Below are 22,470 nucleotides of genomic sequence, written 5' to 3'. Positions count from 1 at the left end.
GGCGATGATAATGACATGCTTGTGTAATGAATGGTGGAGATTGAGAGTCAATATCTCATAGTTGATGGAAATATATATTAAAATTTGAAGGAAGATCACCAAGGAAAATATTCGTTGAAGATCTTAGCCTGCATTGAAAGGTATGTGACTTTTCATTGATTTATGCAAAACCAATTCTAAATTATTGAATTGAGGGGTGTAGAGCATAAACTGAATGATCAAAAGGTAGAGAAGAATTTGTGCATGTGGAATAGGCATGTAAAGCTTTTATAAAGGTTTACAATTAAAAGTGAGTTCACCCTCTATGAGAAAAGTTGAAATCCACAAAGGCGCGTAGGCCACCAAGAAATTGTATGGATTCTATGTTTTTGGTGAAATTTTTGGCATTTAGTGTGTTGGGTATGCCACCGTTTATTTATTAAAAAATCAATTATCGAGTGGTTGAGAGCATGAGAAATTACTAGTGCATGGTCATTCACAATTTCTATGGATTTCGAATGTGATATTTCATTGGACCTTTTTGAAATGTGGGACATTCATTAGTGATGTATGGTAAAGTGTGAAATTTATGAAGTGTATTCCCTTAAAAGAAACTTATGGCTGAAAAACTTAAAATAATGTAAGTTGCAAGATAATGAGTTCTTATCTATGAGAGAGAATAAGTGCTTAAATATTATATTACTTATATTTGGCAAGCCTCTTAAATCTTTGGGTGCTCAAAGCTTCAAACATAAGTCTTATGTTTGTTAAATTTTGAATCTCCACTAGAACCTGCATTGAGAGCCCTACTTAAAGAATTGTTGTAAGGAGTATGAACTCATAATGAATGCACCTAGAACCCAATTCATGATAAGAATGAGTAATGTGTACATTCAGGTCTCTCGATAAGGGTGAATGCATGCGTTTGGCTATACATGAAAGGGCTACTGGTGATAGGTTCATAATGATGTATATACCAATGCAATTCTCTTTTGGGGTGCATCATTCTACATGATGAAAATAGATTCATGCATACTTCATACACAAGTAAATATTTCTTCAAACCTCTATTTTGGATGCTCAGTTCAAACAAAGAATTATTTGGTAGTACTTAGCTACCTGAAGGGGAGTGGAAATAGATAAATGACAGCCAAAATTATCATTGTAATTTTTAATGCACAACACTACCTCTTTGTATGTGGATATAAGGGTTTATTATTATATCAAAAAATGTTCATGCCTTGAGTAGACTTATCTCATGTGCAAATATATGTTTCCTTTCCAGATCCTCTTTGGTAATCAACCCTTAAGTTGGTTGTTGATTCCTGTTTTATAATCTTTGTTTTTAGCTAAAACAATGCTTAGAGACTAGAATAGAGGAATTAAATAAAACTAAACTGTGTGGAAGGACAAAGAGGTAAAATTTCTGAAATATGTATATGTATTGGAACATGCATTTTCAAAACTTTAGAACAAAAACTAACATTGACAACTGATGGTTAAGCTTAGATATTACATATCCATGTTAGTGCATATAGTTTGGATAAGATTTGACACCCCTGAAACACTAACCTCCAAAAATCAGGTCATTTATTTGAGCTGAATTTGAGACCTGATATCTATCTACCATCCATTTGACTACCAAATGTGAGCAACCATAGACCATTAAGTTTTGAAGGCATTGATATTGACCACTTAGAAGAAGATTAATCACCTTTAATGGCATTTTTATTTCATATTTTTCCCTCGGATTTGTTATTGTTTGTTTTTGAAAAAGGCCTGGGATGTAGTTTTAATCTTGTATTTGAAGATGGATTTATTCAACTCAAATGGTTTTCTTTGAGTTGAATTCATTCAACACATTTCTTTAAAGGATGTTAGCTCAATGGAAGAGAAACTGCTTTGTAAGGAAGAGGTTAGTGGTTCGATTCCATCGTGCTCTAACATGAACTAATCAATGAAGAAACAAAAGATTCATATTCTGTCTTTTGTTTCTAAAGAGATTTTTTTATTGTCTATAGAGAGACAATCACTGGGACTAAAGACATATTCTCTCTATAAAGACAATAATTGGGACTTAAGACATGTTGTCTCTATAGAGACAATATATCTTTAATCATAGTTATTGTGTAGTAAATTGTCTTAACTTGAGACAAAAAAAATTGGAAATTGTCTTAAATATTGTATTTAAGTGGGTGTCTCAAATTATTGTCTCTATAAAGACAATCTAGAACACAACTATTATTGTGTCTTGAGAGACAAAAATGAATTGTCTCTTAAGAGACAATAATACTTGTGTTCTATATTGTCTTTATAGAGACAATTTTTTAAGACAATAAATTGAGACACCGGCTTAAAGACAATATTTAAAACAATTTCCAATTTCTTTTTTGTCCCAAATTAAGACAATTAACTTACAAAATGTCTTAAATATCGTCATAAAACCCCCTTGTATGTAGTAGTATTTGCACTATCCTCAGTGTAGCTCCACCCTTGATGAAATTGACCTATTAACTTGATCAAGAATGATTCCAGTGTTTGTTTCCTTCTAGCTACATCGATGATACCAACTTCATGAACCTTTTCTCAACAATCAATTCTTTAAGCAATCAAAATAACTCTAAAAATTCTCCTCAATCACACCAATGCACAACAAATTTAACACAAAACTTCAATGAACTTCTTCACCACACCAACTTACTCCATTACACCACTGTTCAACCTTCGCACTCAGACTTGCTCCAAAGAAATCACTCACCAAACATTACCATTCTAGAATCCCATGCCCTAACTCTATTACTAACTAACTCTATCACTAACTTAGAAATTATCGAAAACTATAAAAACTATCACATACCCTAATTCTATTAGTAACTCATAAAAAATTATAGAAGACAAAAATATTAGTAGAATGAGAAGATGATTTGCACTGAGAAAGCTCAAAGATCGTGCTCCACTCACACTTAAAATATAGAATTACAATTTAATTCAATAAAATCTTAAATTATAAGATCTAAAAATTAACGAATATTAATTAGAACCATTAATCCAAACACGACTTCAAAAACGCATCAAATTCTAGTAATAAAAGATTTTAGATTTCTAATTAACAATATATTAATACAATCCATTTATATTATATATTAATAAATATTTAATAGCTTTTATATCAAGCTTAAAATGCATTTGAAGTGATATAGCTCCTCCATACATAAGCACGCCATAATGATCGTAAACTTTTTAAAATGCCAAAAATACAAATGAATTATTAAACCTACACATGAACATGCATCACCTGGAAAGTGTATCCTGGAATCACCCATGTCTGCGGATGCAATCGGTGTAGCCGATTCTTTTCTGAGGTGAATATTCTTCCAAAAGTCGATAAGACCAGCATGACTGCGTTGCTTATAGGCCACAACATCCTTATATGCCATTTGGAAGCGTATGGCTTTGCCGCAAATGAGGCAAAACCGAAACGCAAATGAAAAACCGACAGCAGGTTTGTTAAATGTGTTAGGTATACGAAAGCAACGCTCTTTTTGCGGCCTGTTTCAAATTAAATCATTCGGTCATTAATCGCCATAAAAGATGAATTCCAGTTTTTTTTGTTTTTGTTTTTATTTTAGAGCCATTCAACCTTTCAGTTGACACTGTGTGACGGAGATATTTACCTTCACATGCAGCCTCGTAGAGAGTATCTGAAGATTTATCGCCTGTTCCATAAAGATAGTTGTGAATTGGCATAAAAAGGCTGAAGTTAGTATGCACTTGAGAATGATGAAGAGAGTGAAATCTGCAAAAGCATTTTTCATTTTAGAATCGAAAGGGTAAAAAGAAAGTGAAGTGGCAGCTACTCAACCAGCTCTCGACAAATTTCAAAGACATACTGGACAACCAGCTATCCTTTTTATATTAGTATATACATAGCCCGTGAATTACTTACGAGGGTGTGTACATGAAGTATTTCAGAAAGAGAAAAATCTTAAATGCCCACTGGGGGAGAAACTCGAAGTTGCAGTGGCCCATATTGTTCATTAAATCGAACCATAAATGGTACCCAAACACAACACCAATGGAAGCAGTACTGGTGATAGCTACAGATAGTTGAGCCATGGAAAAGATCGCTGCATACAAAATATGTTTTGCAAATGGATGCACCACAGCTGAACAGAAACGAAGTCACATTTTAAGTATGAAACGTCAAGATAACGCAGGTGAATACAACTTAATGAATGAGTTGCTAAGAGAATATGGACGCTTTTCTTACATGTAATTGGTTCCGTCACAAAAGAAGAGCGGTGATGCGAATGGTACCGGCTATACAGGAAATGATGATGCAGGGCTCTATGTGCCCAGTAACAGGTGAATTCGACAGGCCCGAGTCATAGTTACCAAGTTCGAATTCGAATTCGGTACGAATACTATAAAAATTCGAATTAAAAATATTCAATTCGATAATAGATATCTTAAATATTAGTATATTTGTTAATTTTATTCTTTATTTATTTTAAATTTTAAATAATTTTTATTAATTAATATTTTTAATAATATAACAATCTTACAAGTAAAAGTCATCTAAAAAAATTTCCTTTTTCAGATCTCAAATATAATATCTCTTTTAATTTAGAAAATTTTCAGATCTCAAATATAATATCTTTTTTAATTTAGAAATTTATTTATGTGATAGATGCACATTTATAAAACAAATTTATCTATAATTTCTCAGTATAATATATAATATGTCCATAAATAAAAAAAACTATCACCAATAAAAGAATCAAACACTTTCAAAGATTCTTTCTTTTCCTTGTAACTAAATTGGGAAAATTGAAAAAACATAACCTTTTTAATTTTACTTTTACTTACTATATTTTTAACATCTCGTTATCATTCTTTCTATATATCATTCTTTCTCTTCCTCATTGCTAAGTTCCCATTACTGAAAAACCATAATTTTTCAAATTTCACTTTTACTTTCTATATTTTTGACATCTAATTTATCATTCTTTCTATATATATATACCCTCCTTTATCTATTTCACTTCATCAAGAACGTTTCTTATTGAGTGAACGCACGGAACTTAGATATAAGTCAGCACTAGTTCGGCTTACCTCCAGGCTCCTGGCAAGAAGAAAGAAAGGAGAGGCGCTCCCATCTAGTTCGGCTTAGCTCCAGGCTCCTGGCAAGAAGAAAGGAAGGAGAGGCGCTCCCATCTAGCTATTCCAGTAAATTAACCTGCTAAATTAACACGTACGACTCGGATCGAATTTAGGCGAATTGTTCGGCACTCGAACCGAATTTGCGAATTTCCGTATCTTTTTCCCCAATACGGGCGAATTTGGTAACTATGGGCCCGACGTGAGCCAAACTTGTCACAATAAGACCTTTCGTATTCCACACAGGGAGATTCGAAGCTCCTGTAATGACGGCATGAGCGAGGAAAAGCAACAGAGCATAGAAAATAATATAATCGTCCCTGAAACACGGTGTCCAATTATTTGAGTTATGATGACGAAAATTTTGGGGTATTTGTGGAGAGTTTATAATTCAAATATGTTATAATACAATTTTACAGAATTCTCATTAAATTAGGCCTAAAGATATGTCAAAAAAATATTATGGATTGAGGATCTCTATATTCAGGAATCCTAAACACATGAGCCAAGTCAATTATCAACTCTTTAACCTCACTAGTGTCCTTAAAATTCCAGAATACTCAAAAAAAAATCAACAACCACGTAAAAAAACCTCCAAAACGTATAGTTACTGAAATCTGGAATAACATACCAAGTTCCCTCTCGATCAACCTGCTCAAACTCGATACTTTTGGATTGAATCTGGCGCTTGCTCCTTGCATTCTGATAAGGAGAAATACTTATCCATAACTGGTTATGAAGGTATCGAACAGCGACAAGGATAAGAAGAATGAGGCTGAAATTATCTGCCTCTTGTCCTCCTAGTAAATTGGTATGAATAGCCTTGATCACCAATGGTGAGAGGAGGAGGTACTTCATGCAAAAAAACCATCCAATTCCATATTATCAGTCGAAAGCCATAAGTTTTTCAATTAAGCTATGGATGCAGTCGATAAACTTACCTTGAAGTTGCCAAGTTTTGTCCATGGCCATGGCTTAAGAGGCCCCGGTTTGGATGCCATCTTGTTGGAAACTTGAAGCAAGGACTACGGATGCACTTTCTTAAAGACAAACAAGTACAAGCAAACGCCTAGCGATCAGAAGGGTTGCATAGAGAGAATATTATTCTCGGAGTTTATCCTTCACAATGGATGCGCACTTGGTAGAGAAGCCATAGGGCTCTTATATGCTGATGGCTACACGTTCTAGAAAAGGTACAGCTTTTTCTCCGCATGCTTTAAACACCAATGTATTCTGTTCTGTAGACTTTGCAGTGCAACTGACTTTTAAGTTATTTAATGCCTTAAGAGAAGCTATTTGGTATTTAATAGATGCCTGCCGATTACAGATGATAACAGTACCCGTGACCCGGATGCGTATGAGACGAAGATTAGTGGATAACCATGTTAGGCACCCACCTTCGCCCTGATCGCATCGGCATTGTTAAAAGCTGTACTGTGATTAATGTGTCCGTATGGTTAAAAGCTGTCATTTATTTCTCGCTTTTAATCGTCGACATACAGTTAATAGTGCCACCTGTTCGAGTGTGTCGTGATGTGCGTGGCATTTTTCTGGATAAATTTGGTTCGTAATTCATTCATTTTTACATTTACAAGTATATTTGAAACCATTAAAAATTAATATTTTTATTAAAAATTATTACATACTTAAAAAAAATCAAAATTATTTAATATAATTACATTGCTGTGCTATAGTATTTAAGGATAAAATATTAAAGAAAAACAAAAAAATCTTTACACAAATTTTCTATTATAGAAAAGTGAAGTTTTCTGATAAAAACTATATAAAAAAAACACTATTAATAACTATTACATTAATAACATTTACATAATTAATAAAAAGTAATAAATATGTATGTAAATTTTAAAATATTATGTATGAAATATTAATATAAATAAATTTATTGAGGCATAATTAACTATAAGTAAGTTTATAATGATATTATTTTTAATTAATTATGATAGAATTTGAGTGGTTTTAATGGTTAAGAGTATGTTTTTTCAGAGGGGTAGAGTGTATATCTTCATAAACTTAGAAGTCAAATCGTTGGGTGGTCTCTAGGTTGTAGAGTATGTCTCCCTAGACTACAAGGGAGTCTTATACACCAATTTAGTGTCTTGGCTTAAAAGTAACCTTAAAATTAGATAATAATAATAATAATAAATATTATTTATAATATTATATTACAATATTAGAAATATAATTATTATATAAAATTTAAATATAAATTATAATAATAAAAGTTCATATAATTTTTTATTAAATTTATTAAGGATTAAATTTTAAATTAGGGAGGGTCTTAAAGAAGGAGGTTCTTCATCTTTTAAAGCTTGAGTAGTTGGGAAAGTGGTTTGTTGTCCTCTCCATTTGGTTTCAATTCCCATAAAACATGTCATGTTAACCCATTGTGATAAGGCTTGAAGAATAGGCACCTGGGGTGCCATCTACACTCTTGCTCATTCATAAGTTATTGGTATATCTAGCTTGTCTCTTGATGTTATAATAGTAACTAGATGTTTCGATCTTGGGCCCAGTCTAAATTACTCCAACAAGTTATCAATTCACCATAGTTTAAAAAAAATTAAGTAGATTACTAAAAAATCAAAAGGAAATTCTAGTAATAAAGATGTCTTAATATGACTATCATGAAATATCAAACATCTAAAATTTGTTGATAAAATACCTTTTTGTGAAAGCACATAAAAAGTCACTAAAATATTAAAAAATATCATCGATTTATTTTGTAAAGCAATTATAATGATAATTGATATGAAAAAATTCATAATAACTTTATGGGTATTTTCTAAACGCACTATAAGAATCACTAAAAACTTAAAAGTATCATGACATTATTTTTTCAAGTGACTAGAATGGTAATTAAGAATGTTTGTGTACTTTTTTATTTCTCTACATATTTTCCTCATAACCAAACCCACCCATGATAGCCACAGTTGGTTTGAAGTTATGCTCAATTCCTAGTTTCCAACCCATCAAAGGTTATAACAAGCTTTATTCTTTAGTTCTTGATTCATATGTAACAAAACTTTATCCATACCTTTTCTTCCTACCCGAGGGTCAAGACCAATTTGCATTTTATCACATTTCCTAAATTTTCAAATCAACTGATTGTTAGGCAAATGGAATGCATTAATAACAACCTTTCAAATTATTTAAACATCATTTAATTGTTTGAGGGGATTTTTATTCTAATATTCCATATTATTACAGGATATATACATAGATATTGCAACCTGAACCCATAGAATTGTTCCTTGGGTTCATAGACTTGTTCCTTGATTTAGCCTCCACACATTTTTACACGGATTTTGAGAGGTGAAAGGGATTTTTGAGCCCCCATCCTCTAATAACTTTGGATAATGCCAACATTCTCCAATTAACCAAAACCAATAAATACTTTTATTAATCTCCAAACTATATAATTTTGTAACAAAATTTCTTAATGGCTTCAAAAATTCCTTTTGAAACATAGGTAACCAATATCTAATAGATTAGAATCTCTTCTAGAACTACTTTTACCACTACCAAACAACTTCATTTGGGAAAGCACATGTCGAAGTGTTTAATTTCTTCTCCACTCTATCAACCACTTCCAATGATAATTTTATATTGATAGGGCTTCAAGAAGTAACCCAAATACTTCATACCTTGTTCTAAATCCAATGATTTTAAACAGAACCAACTAAGCAATATGATTTTTTTTTTTACTCAAATTTCCTCCATAAAATTATTATGGATTTTTTCATATTAAAATATTGCAATGTTAAAATCAAAGAAGAATACAATTGGTTGATTCATCATTGAATCCCAGGGGGGATTCTGTTCCCAAAATGGGCTACAAAGCATTAATAAAAGAAGGAAGAATATGCCAAAAGTTCCAGTGGTGGAAAATCATTTGGAAATTGAAATTTCCAACAAAAAAACAACATATTCATGCGATAGAGTTGATGTAATAAGACACTTACATGGCAAGTTATTTAGAAAAATAATTTTATTGGATTAAGATGGTGTTGTTACTCTCATCTCCTAGAAAAAGCTATCATTGTGGAATGCCCATATTCTAAGGAGGCATGGAAAAAAGTGTAGATGGCAATAGGGATAAGGAATCCTTGTAAAGAAGGAAGTATTGAATAGGCCTTCAAAACTTAGTGTAGTAGAAAGGAGACTTTTAAATGAAGAAAAATACCTTTAACGTGACATAAGGTGAGGGGAACTACCCCTTAATGTGTATTCCAAGTCATTTATATTTTAAGATACTATCCATAGGTGCAAGAAAAAATTATTTTTGACTCCCAATTTGAAGTGGCAATAAATGAAGACATTATATGGGATACTTCATAATGGTGTCTCAACCCTCTTAAGGGAGGGTTTGCAAGATTAGTGGGATTTATATACTAATCTTTAGATCATAGTAATTCTTTTAAAGATGGAATTAGTTTGAAAACCAATAACTTCTATGAATTGATATCTCCAAAACTAGTCTTGAAGCTAATGCAAGAGTTTGATGTAATTCAACTACAAATTTATGGTTATTCAATGTTGGTTATTCAATAGATGTGTAAAGGTGTTTTTCTCAATATCTTTATATACATATGTTATATGATGAAATTCTCAATCTAAACATGTCTTCTCCACATATATTTTTGTTATTTTTTTGTTATTTTTGTTATAAACTTGTAAATAAGATTTAAAAACTAAAATTAGGTCGAAACAAGGAACCTAAATCATGATTAAAACCTAAAATAGTTATACCACGAATATAATCATGAATCTGGACCTAACTCTCAATTTATCTATTTCTACTATATCACTCTCTATTGGAATTTTCAAAACTTTAAGATGAATAATTAATGTGATATTTTGATTATCATTTTTCTTGCGCTTGCACATGGATTATCTTTAAATTCACCATAAGTATCTTTTCGTTTTTATTAAAAAGAATAATTATATAATTATAAGTATCTTTTTGTTTTATTAAAAAGAATATAGATATAATTTTATTGTTACAGACTTTTATGTGAAGATGGCTGTGTCATAAGAATTAAAAAGAATATAAATATAATTTTATTGATACAAACTTTTATGTGAGATGGCTTTGTCATAAGAATTATTAAAAATAATATAGATATAATTTTATTGTTACAAACTTTTATGTGAAAATGGCTTTGTCATAAGAATGCAATAAAATGGAATTAAGAGAACTCCTAAATGCCTCATGCATTTGGAAACATTTTTTTGTTATCTTAATAAATACATAAAATTATTTAAAAATAATAATTAACAATTAAATGTATTTAACTATGATAAACCATAGTTAGCAATAGTAAAAAAGGACCAACCATATTTAATTATAGTCAAACATAGTTTACGATATAAGCATGGTCAACCATATATGTTAACTATGATTAAACATGGTATTGATATTCATTAATGGTTATGTCACATTGCTACATATATCAAGGATTATGTTGGATCCAAACATTCCAAAATGGTTATATGAAATTATGACTTTAATATTCACTAACTTGTGTCAAATTAGTACATTCATCAATGATTATGCTGGATTGGGTCATTTTTATGAGACTAAGAGGTTTATAACATGGTTAATATATCTATTGAAATGTTCGTCGTGGTTGTATTATGGAAACTTTTTATGTTCCTCAATGGTTATGTCATATGTTGACATTAGCCAAATGTGTCATTGCATTGCAACATTCATCAAGAGTTTAGTCTCATTACACATTCCTGAATGGTTATGTCACATTGCAACATTCATATTGTCTAACTCTATGTCAAATAGTATTCCTTAATGCTTTTGTTGTGTTATTCCTTGGTGCTTATGTTGTTTTATGATGTTCATTAATGGTTATGCCACATTGTGCCATTAAGGGGTCCACCACATTATCAATGAGCCTAAAATATGACTATCGATATTCATTAAAGGTTATGTATAATTGTCACATTCCTCATGGGTTATTTTGGAATGTGACATTCCTCAATGGTTCCGTTGCATTACCAAATCCATTAAGGATTATGTTGGATTTTCACTTTCCTCAATAGTTATGTTACATTGTGACATTCATTAATGGTTATGTTGCATTAAAATTTCACTGAGTATGGTTGGCCATGGATGAATACAGAAAATAATATTGTATAATTGTTAAATATAATAGACTACATAGACATGATTTTGTAATGGTTGACTATTACTAACAATGTTTGATTATGGTCAGCTACAGTTAACCTAATAAAATATGACTAATTATGTTTAATCATCGTCAAATATATAATCAACCATATATGTTAATTACAATTAGATATGGTACCAATATTTAGTAAGGATTATGTCACATTGTTGCATTAAAAGGTTGACCATGATATTAATGTGCTAATATATACCTACCAATATTTATTAAGGTTTATATCATGTTGGTGCATTCCTCATGGGTATTTTTATATTGCGACATTCCACAATGGTTATGTCATATTGACACATTCATCTTCATAGAATTATGTCAAATAACTACAACCCTCAATGGTTGCATGACATTTCAATGTTCATAAGGGTTACACTAGATTGTGACATTCATCATTGGTTATGTCAAACTACAACACTTATCTTAGCTAACTTTGTATTAAACTATCACATTCATTAATGGTTATGTTGCATTGTAATGCTCATCAAGGGTTATGTCGCACTGAGTTTAGTTGAATTTTTTTGGTTATGGATAACTATAGATGATAACTATTGATTATTGCTAACTATTGTAGACAATGTAGTGTTAAGGTCCTAACCTTCCTAACCCATTAAGTAGATAGATATGTTAGTAAGGAGGAAATATTTGCTAAATAAACATAATGTAGTAGTGTGGAAAAAGAATTACAAGAAGGCTTGCTAGCAAGTTACACCTACTAGAAATTTCCTTCTCTATAATGTTCCTAGGAGGTACAAAATTGCATATAAAGAAGTATAAGAAATGTGGTGAGATGTCCTATGCTATTTGTAATAAGATATTTGCTCGATTAGAGGTTTCCCCCTTGAAGAAGAAATTGAACATTGCTTCCATTGATAAAGGTATGCCATTTGTGGTATTCTAATTATTTTTTTGGATATAATAGTTGAAAAATATCTTATTTCCCACTATTTATATTTTACGTCTTTCAACTCACTAGTAAATAATACCACAAGTTGTATTAGAACACTTTCTTGAGCACACATTTTAGAGAAATTTTTTAAGCTAGAGATGTTGTTCATTCTCTCTAATTAACATATTGATATATCATTCAATAGGTAAAACTATGTTATGGAAAACATACATACATGAAATACAATAGGTTTGACTTGCATGGAAACCTTGTAACCACTAATAGCACCCCATTTGAATAGTACCACATTAGATAATCCCTCTATAGGGAATTTTACTTCCATATACCCATGGTTATATTGGAAGTCACCTAGGTTTCCTAAAATGAAATTTAGATACACTAATTAATTGTCTTGAAACTATAGTTGTACCAAGAAGAATAATTAAAAATAATACTCTTTAGTATCTAAGAAATCGGGTAGTATGTCTAAGGTTATGATTGATCCTCCCTATTTAGATCCCTAATAAAATTAATTGAGTACAACTATTGTATCTGACATGTATATTAAGGAGCTATAACATCTAACACTTCCTTGTCATCAAATACGTATTCCTTGTTGCCAGTCTTTGAGACTCCCACGAAAAAATTTATATTAAAAATATATGCATCCAATCACTTGAAATCTTACTTCCTACTACTAACCCATGAAATTCCTACATAACTATAGTATTGATAATTTAAGCATTCTATTAACACGATTATGGTTATGTTGGAAACTAACTTCACATGAATTAAAAAAAAAACTATAGGCCCTCACCACACCCTTTTTTGGGACCTATCTCAATAGACCCTTGTCATATTTATTGTCATGGAACCACTCTCCGATAATCCTCTTTTGGTGGAACAAATCACCCCATTTCCATAACACCATCTCAATATACTTAAAAAGAATAACTAATAACCTTGGTGCCGCTCTACCTTTTGCTTGTGGTCCCCCAACTCTATTACTATTGGAAGATATGATCTCAATAATTATATCTCCATCTTAGAAGCCATGTGTGATGAGTTTTAACACAAACTAGATCACATGCATTCCTCTATTTAGTGAAAAATTGCTTTCATCAATGCAAATCTCACTAAACTAGGTTCAATCCCATGGTACATATTTGTTGGGATAAGGTCCCTAGGGTATGTTTTGGGGTTAGTTGGCCAAATTTTTGTAAATGTTTTGTAAAATATTTAAAGTCTCCACGAAATGTGGATATGCAGCGTGCAACTAGATAGGAGTCAAAGGGGTTTTAGCCCCTTGTTTGGGTAAGTAAATAGGTCAGTTTTGTGACTTACCCATTCTCCGCGGACCATGGTATTGTATTGAAGAAATCTATATATATTGAGTCATAGCAAGTCTAGAGGTAGTAGTTGATAACTTGGAGTCAACATAGAGATTGTTTTGGGTCAATGCTGAGGCAGGAAAGCTCTGCTTCCTATACTTAGGAGAAATGGGAAGGTTCCTACAGCTGAGTGCTCATGAGGCCTTGGTAAGTTCGTAGCTGAGTGTGCAGACCTGTGCAGCTGAGTGCATAGGGTAAAGAAGTCTGTAATTTGAATGTTGAAGCATAATAAAGATTGATTTTGAAGAAATATCGTGCATCTGAGTATTATTGTCTATTATTCTTATGTGATGATCTATCACGTTATAATATGTTTTTTGTGGCATAATGAATAAATATTGCGTGAATTTAATGAATCTATCATATTTAGGCATGTCTTAAGTAATTATCTATGTTTGCAAAGTTAAGGGTTAATTCTGTTATTAATTCTGATGAATTGGATAGATCTGCACAAAGGCTTATCTAGGGTTATTGATTAGTGTGTGGAAGTAGATAGACTGCTTCCTTAGGGTATATAAAGACTGATTGCAGGTCTTTGTGAAGGTCTAGAAGTTGTTTTACTAGAATTATAGTATCATGCCATAGAAGGGTATTGATCTGCACAAAGGTTGATCGGAGCTATAAGAACTTAAGACCGCTTATCACACTGTCTCTGGATGCAGGAACCTGGTTTTAGCATCCCACAATACTTCTTCGGGTGATACTGGAGCCTGCGCTATGCAGGTTGTTTCTGAAAGGGACAACAGTCAGGGTTTTATTGGTTGGCGCGAACAAATCTGAACGTGGGTTAGGTCCCCTTAAGCCAACAAATGGTTTTGTTGTCGGGACTGAGATCTATCTAAGAGGTCTGATAAATGGTTCCCTATGAAGAAGGAGATTGACAAGTGGATTGATCGAAACATGCACACATTTGCAACTCAAGGGAATAGGAGCCCTAAATTTTCCAAGTATTAGTGGTTGCAGAGATTTTTATACACAAACGAGACTGACACGTTCTTCTATTTCTTCCCTGAAGAACTACATGAGTGGTTGCCTAAGTTGGCTGATAGTCAAAATAAGTGGAGGCTTAACGGTCCTATAGTGTGGGCTCCTAAGCTGGTGTGACATTTGGAAGCATCATAAAGAAATATCGCGCGGCTTAGGGATCACTAGATTGATCGCACATTGGGAAGATTTTTGACTTATTTCATGATTGAAAAGAATATTAGTTATAGCGAAGTGGAACAAAGGCTCTTTAAAGGACCACGACGTAAGTATCTGAAATCATTAAAGACTGTGATTAAAATGTTGTTATGTGAAAAGAGGGTTATGCAGTTACCTTGATGTTTGGGGCTATGCGAAGCGGGAGATTCTTTAGAATAAATGGAGGATCGAGCCCAGAATATAGTTTGCTCATTGAACCCCTTCAAGCGAGGATGAAGGGACAATGCTGACTACGTTGCAAAGTGCAGTTCAGTTGATTACACAGGGTATGTCAAGGATATCTCATCCATGCACTCCACCTCCACCTCCACCTCTGCCTCATACACCTATGCCTTCACCCCTCCACCTCCATTTCCACCATTCAACATGGAAAACACAATGAAGATGTTGATTTTTAAAGGAACGGGGAGTGAAGATCTTGAACAATTTTTGTTTGTCGAAGGAGCCATTTAGACAGCACAACAGATTACAGACGATAATATTAAGAAAAAACAATTGGTTACAGGCTTAGAATATCACACGTTAACATGGTACATCAAGTATTGCACTGATAACCTCAATGAAATGTTGGTGGATACCCAGCTAGCTTTAAACAAGGAGTTCAGTAAGCCTAAGTTAGAGGTGCAGTCAGTAATTTAATTTAAAGAAATTCCACAGAAGATAGATGAGACACCTTGGGATTTTGATCAGAGGTTGAAGTGCTTGATCAGGGAGACCAATATGATAATCTCATATTCCTAGCATCACGACTGGTTCATAGCATCGCTTTTGCCACATTTAAGAATACCTCTCTCACAACAGAAGACAACAACACAAGTGGAATCCTTGGAGATCGCGATGAGGCTAGATGCCTCCCCTATCTAGGATATGAACCTCAAAGTGCAATAGATTCATTCACAGCTGGAAAGCCTACACTTGGAGTTGTAGAGCCTGAAGAAAGGAAAGGAAGCTCAACCAGAGGTGCGCGCTAAGGTCTGGTGTCTGAAGTGTAAGAGCCATGGCCATGATAAGGATCATTGCCGAGTCTATAAGAAAGTCTATATTATAAGGGGGAGGGCTTGTTCCCCTGAAACAAGAGAATACTGTTGGGATGAGCACAGGAGTTGCGCTATGGTGCACAATCTATCAAGTTACAAGACAACATGCTACTAATAACTTCCATTTACTACAAAAGTTTTTTAAGAACCCTTAGTAGTTGTTTTGCAATTTCTGTAATTCTGTAGGACATGATGAATGCCATTGTAGGATTTATGAGCTGATAATGGATAAAACCCCTACCTACAGGATGCAGGCAGAGAACCGACCTCAATATCAAGGCACAAGAGCAGCATGTGGAGGATTTCAAGGTGGAGGACGAGGAAGAGGCGCTAGAGCAGGTCGAGGGCATGGGCAGGTAATCTGCTATAACTATGGTGAAGCAGGGCACTTTGTGTGAGATTGTGCAAACCCCACGCATCCCTCATGTCAATACTATCGATAGTTTGACCATGTCATAGAGGAATGTCTGGTCCTTATGGAAGAGATGGAATAAAATAAGGCGCAGCCCCAGTAGCCTATGCAGAACATTTAGATGATGAGGGTTGAGCCCTGTGAAGAAGATCACAGCATAAATATCGTGTTGAGAAGTGGTATGACAACTATTGTAGATAAAGGTAAGAAGCTTGAGGAAGACGGATGGGTGTGCAAGGCTGTTGAGAAGGAACTAGATTTTGATCTTAATCGCACTAAAGAAACCTTCATGGAAGTGAAGAAGAACTCCGCTGAGGCCTCTACCTTAGGGCGTCAAGAGAAAATGCCAGAAACTGGTGCGACACAAGAAGTAGATCCTTCAATACTCGCTACTTTCCTAAAGACTTGTATGAAGATTTTTTACGATCATAAAGCAGTAGAAGGGTTGCAAGAGTTAATAGACAAGTGCGCAAATAAAGAAAAGACTCCTACTGAACAATGCATAGTAAGAAAGATTGGTAAGAATAAGATGCAAATGGGGTGCAAGATGAGGCTAACTATGCAGATAGGCGAATATGAAATGGACTAGGTAATCTTGGATCTAGGGTCTGATGCAAATGTCTTGCTGAAGCAGACATGGGAAAGGATGGGGAGACCTACGTTGCAGTGGCGGGAAAAAGCATGTTAATGTGTATCACTTTTTCCCTTTTTGTGGCAAAGAAGTTTTATAAAAATAAATGGAGTTGGAATGTTTACTCTTAAGTTTACAAAATCATAAAAAATTAGGTGGTGGTAAAAGAAGAAAAAACATGTCAGTTTAAATTCAATTTCATGTCATATTTTTTCTAAAATTTAATATATATTTTTTATCTAATTTATTCATTTTCTTTAAAAGATATCATTAATATTTTACATAAATTTTTAAGTAGTGACAAAACTGCGACCCCCCATTTCTCTATTGATTTATGTTTTTTAATTCCAATTTCTTTAAGAGATGTGTTGTAAACATTCTAAAGATTTCTAAACAAATTTAAAAATAAAAAGTAAGCATATTTTTTAATTATTATTCAAATACTAGTAAAAATGATCATCTTTTTGTATATATATAACCGCGACCCAAGAAACTACCCTTTCAAGTTTATAAAATCAATCTTTTTTAATAGAAACTTGAAAATAACATATAACGAAATGTTAAAATTATATTTTGAATATTTTTAAAATATATTTTAAATTTTTTATAATAAAATTTCTAATTATGATTATAATAACATATTTTATATTATTCAAAATATAATATATAAAATTATTTGTTTAGAAATTCTAATTCTATTTCTATATATATTTTTAAAGAGTTTTATCATTTCATTTAACTTTACATAAAGTTATTTAAATTTTGTGAGTGATTAACCATAGTTTTTACCAATATTTACTATCAGTTGGCTTATTTGCAAATTTAGTATTTACTTTTTATAACATTATTTATATTTTCTAAACCCATTAAATAGGTTCACTATAGCTTTTACCAGAATTTATTGTGAGTTAGCTTTGTTACAAATTTAGTATTTACTTTTTATAATTAACAAGTATGAAACTCAACTCATTTAATTGATATATATATATATATATATATATATATATATATATATATATATATATATATATATATATATATATATATATAGCACTTTTCTCATTTGAGCACTTTTTTTCTTTTGCCATATAATGAGACACATTAGCATGCTTTTACCCCAGTCTCCTATTCAATTGCGCATGGAAAATCAAGAGAAGATTATTCCAGTCGGGTGCTTGTATGGTGTAACGATGGACATTGAGGGAGCGAGTGCGCTGGGTAACTTTGAGGTCATTGAAATAGTGGATGATAGTAACCCATACCTCGTGCTACTAGGGATTGACTGGGCTATTGATATGAACGGGGTAATTAACTTGAAGAAGCAGAAGATGACACTCGAAAGAAAGTCGCTCGGGGTGGTAGTACCACTAGACCCTGCAGAAGGAGCACGCTATATTGAACCTATCTGTGACTATGTGGAAAGTGATTATGATCTGGATCAGATATACAAGATAACAGTGCAAGATGAGGATTAGATCAATCCTACAGTTGATGGACGAATTGCGTGGGACAGGGATAAATCTTGCACCTCAGATTCAGATGAAGAGATTGAACACTTGTATAATTAGTTACATGAAGTATCTACGCTCCACTACAATATGATGACCAAATCGCTGAGGTGTGTCTCAACTGAGATAAGAAACCTTCCGCATTATTATGGTTTGTCTGATGTGGAATTGTTTTTGGATGGATTTTAAAAGGAAGTACAGGAAGAGCATCGATTCACGACACTAGAATTGAGGCTGCGCGCTATGCCTGCCCGTTGGTGGGGTATGCACAAGGAGAAATTTGTTGGATGGAAAAAATACAGGAGAATGATGAAGTTAAGGTTTGGATATGCTAATACTAGAATGACAAAAAAATACAATGGGAAGGATGATCCATGCGATCATTTGGTACAATGGACTAAGGTATGGGGAACAAAACCATAACCAGAATGGGTGCATATTTTATGTCATACATTAGATACCATCCCAATGAACTAGTATCTGGAGACGGAGCTTTGCCATTGCACAGAGGAATGGGACATTTTACAGGAGATTTGTCTACTAACTTTCAACTTTGGGGATGGGTTTGAGAGCACTGATGAGGTGCTACAGGAGATAAAATCTGTTATATTCAAAACACCCAAGGAACCATTAGAATGGACTCAGCCAGAATGGAGTACACAATTGTGCCATGCGCTGGAATGTTATAATGTAACTGCTGATGGAGAAGAGGATGATCTGCGGAATATTATCATTCCAGAAACAGAAGGACAACATGAAGTCGAAGGACCAAAGGTGGTGAACCCAGATATAGTAGAACCGTTAAAAACGTGACAAGTGAACATTGGATTTGAAGAAGAGCCTAAGTTCGCAAAGATAAGAGACTATTGGGCCAAAGATACGGTTGATAAGGTCATTGAGGTACTGCGCGAGTACCATAATTTATTCCCAACAAAGTTTTCAGATTTGAAAAGGATCATCAGAGATTTAGGTGTTATGAAGATCACATTAAAGCCAGATGTGAAGCCTATTAATCAATGATTAATGAGCCTCATAATTGGGTAACTATATGGACCGTAATCCACCTCCTAGCTTATTCAAATCAGCTCTTCTCACAATTTATTACACATTTTGATTGTATTTTGTTTAATGAGATGAGTCAAAATGAGATATTATTCCTAGCGGACTAATGTGCATTGATTGCAGGTTTGTGAGAGAAAAACATGGAATTTTGGCTAATTAAGGGTTGAAACTTGAATGAGACAAGGAGGAGAGATTGTAGGAGGTAGATCATCCTCATTTACTCCTCCCTCATTCGAATATTCCTCCATCAATCACACTAGCTTGGAGTACAAGAAGCCAAGTCATCAAGATCAAAAGGCAGCTGAGCAAGTGATAGTTAAAGAGCTAGTTTATCTCGAGTTTGGGAGCTGAGCCTCCCTATATTTAAGGAAGTTGTTGGAGACTTTAGTTGTATAAATAAAGATTCCTAGAGCCTCATTAGGATTTGAATTTTGTCTATTAAAACACTAGTCATTTTCAAGTTCAAGACTCGTGGAAGACATCGCTATGTAATTTTCTGTTTTGATAATGAGAATGAGCATTTCCTTGACCCAGCACTAGGTTAACTTAGAGGGTTGAATCTCTTGGGTTAGGGCCCAACCCTAGTAGCAAAGGCTCCTCTTCTTGTATTTGTATGCTTATATTGATTTCATAGATTAATGGGTGAATTGTCTTTAGAATTATTTCATTGCAAGTAGTGTAGATTTGATTAGTTTGCTTATTAGTTTGCTTCCATTTGTGCTTTACTTCAGCAGTAGCTTAGAGGAGATAAAGGAACATCAAAAAGTTTTCAATAGGTGGTTTTAGCCTCACTCCTTCCTTCAGGGATCATGGTTTGAGGAAAAAACTCCTATGTAGCCCTAAAAGGACAAAATTCTACTTTCTCATGGAATTTAGGGTTTTCTGTACTTAGGCTAGCATTTGATCAGTTTGCAAGAGCAGGCTTCAGTTATCATTTCTTCTATATTCAGTCTTACAGTAGATCTGATCAATGTTCCATCTTATTCTGCAAAGTTTTCCTCATGAATGAAGTAGGCAGCTAGCTCATGAAATTCTGTTTTCCTTAGATAATAGAAATTCTTCTTGTTTACATGATTTTTGGATAGATGTCAATGTTTGATGTAGTGCAGGAGTTTAATTAGTACATAGAGATGTCATGATCGAAAACCTCATCCCAACCTCATCCAGCCATGATCATTCCTTCCTTTCACTAAAGCCCTCACCAATTTCATCATTTCACAAGAAAATTTCTCCAAGCTTGTTGAGCAAATCCAACCATCTCCCAACTCTCATTTTGAGTTCTAAAGTGGTCCTAGGCACTCCCTTGCCTTATTCCATCCACAAACCACCTTCCCTAAGCCTTCCATAAACTTCAACATCCATCCTTTTTCTCTCGGTTGTATCCTGTAGAAATACAGGGGATCTTGTAGGTTTTCAGGACATCATGTAGAATGCATTAAGACATCCTGTAGGTTGACCTGTAGTGGCCTGTTTTAAGGCCGAATTGAGGAAAAAGCCTCTAGGAAGCTAGAAAAGGACCCCTACTAGTTTCCCCAGCCTTCTAACCATTCATCATGATCCCTAAGCCACATGCCACGTCATCAAAAGAAGTTAGCTTTCACACTTTCACATAAAAAAAATGAAAAGAAAAATAGATTTATTTTGTTCTTTTACATGCATAGCAGTAGAATGTTTGATGTTTTAATTTGCATGCCTAGGACAGTAGGATTTCATCCATGTTAAATTATCATTCTTTTGAAGCAAAGCCTCTTAGCAGTTAGCTAGAAAAGTGGTGTTTTAGCATTTGATTTCAGTGTTTTTCCTTATTGCTGTAGACAATCTTTCTCTTAGTGTAGACTTCTCTTTTCCTCATTGGTAATCAAGCTTCTTCTGAATCCATAGAGGTCTAGTTTGAAAAATCTTAGTGTTCTATCGTCAGCTTAGTAGTGACAAAGAGAAGACCCACCACATTTACTTGTGTATACAACACTGTCACCTCCAAGTTTGTACGAACCTCAGGTTGATAAAGTAAAGTTGGTAGCCCCAGGAGTTACAACATTTTTACTGCAATACTAGTGCTCATCACTTTTTGGCACCGTTGTCGGGGAGGTGTCTGAGTAATATGTGATTACTGCTTTCTTTCTTCCATTTCTTATCTTCAACATTTTGCTATTAGTTTCATTTCTGCAAAAGTAATTTAGTTTGCTTTCTTTTCCATTTTGCATTCCTTGCTTTCTTTTCCATTCTTCAAGTAAGACTTCATTCAAGCAGTTAGTTTTCATTCAGTCAGTTAGTTTCCTTTCAGTTTGTAATTTCAATTTTTCAATTATTATCAGAGCTTGAAAAAAACACAAAACAAAACAAAAACACTTCTTTCATGCCTCGTAGGAATAGGGATAGCTTAGGGAAATTTTCGCCATATGCCCACATCGCTTCAAACAACCAACCTTCCCTCTTCTTTGGTGGTTGTGAATTGGAGGAACCCTTAGGTAAACAACCAAAGATATTTGAAGAACCTACAGGGGGAGAAGAAGAAAAAGAACCCATTCCAACTGACCCAATGGCTAAAAATAGAAATGACAGAGGAAATAGAGAAAGAGTTGAGGGTGCATTTGACCCAAATGGAAAATGGCATCAACCCATGGTATTCATCCACCCACGGAATGTACCCATGGTATTGTAAGTGGCATCTACTCATGGTATTTATCCACCCATGGTATTATAAGTGACATCCACCCATGGTATTTTCTCATGGTATTGTGACATCCACCCATGGTATTCATTAACCCATGGAATTGACCCATGGTTTTGTGACATCCACCCATAGAATTGACCCGTGGTATTGTGACATCCACCCATGGTATTCATTCACCCATGGAATGACCCGTGGTATTGTAACTGAAAAATACTATAAGTAACAAGTCGCATTTTGTAAAAGGACACATGGTCCGCCACAATGTATCCTTTATAGTTATTGTCGGTTTTAATAAAAAAGCATTTTGTG

The 22,470-nt window shown here is 33.7% G+C and overlaps 1 protein-coding gene across 1 annotated transcript; it reads right to left on the bottom strand.

Annotated features, from left to right (window-relative positions):
- Positions 1-3,253: 3,253 nt before the first annotated feature.
- On the bottom strand, positions 3,254-6,259 carry LOC149231815 (very-long-chain aldehyde decarbonylase GL1-5-like). The gene is made up of 7 exons (XM_089381760.1): positions 6,081-6,259; positions 5,771-5,991; positions 5,341-5,459; positions 4,250-4,363; positions 3,926-4,145; positions 3,654-3,775; positions 3,254-3,528 (listed from the first exon to the last, which is right to left on the bottom strand). Exons 1-7 carry the CDS (start codon positions 6,138-6,140, stop codon positions 3,254-3,256), a joined length of 1,131 nt encoding a protein of 376 aa, XP_089237886.1. The 5' UTR covers positions 6,141-6,259.
- Positions 6,260-22,470: the final 16,211 nt, after the last annotated feature.

Source organism: Pinus tabuliformis, chromosome J (genome assembly GCF_031772625.1).
Source record: "Pinus tabuliformis cultivar Carrire ecotype Pingquan chromosome J, CPIR1, whole genome shotgun sequence".
Lineage (NCBI taxonomy): Eukaryota > Viridiplantae > Streptophyta > Pinopsida > Pinales > Pinaceae > Pinus > Pinus tabuliformis.
This window is presented reverse-complemented; position numbering and strand designations above follow the sequence as displayed.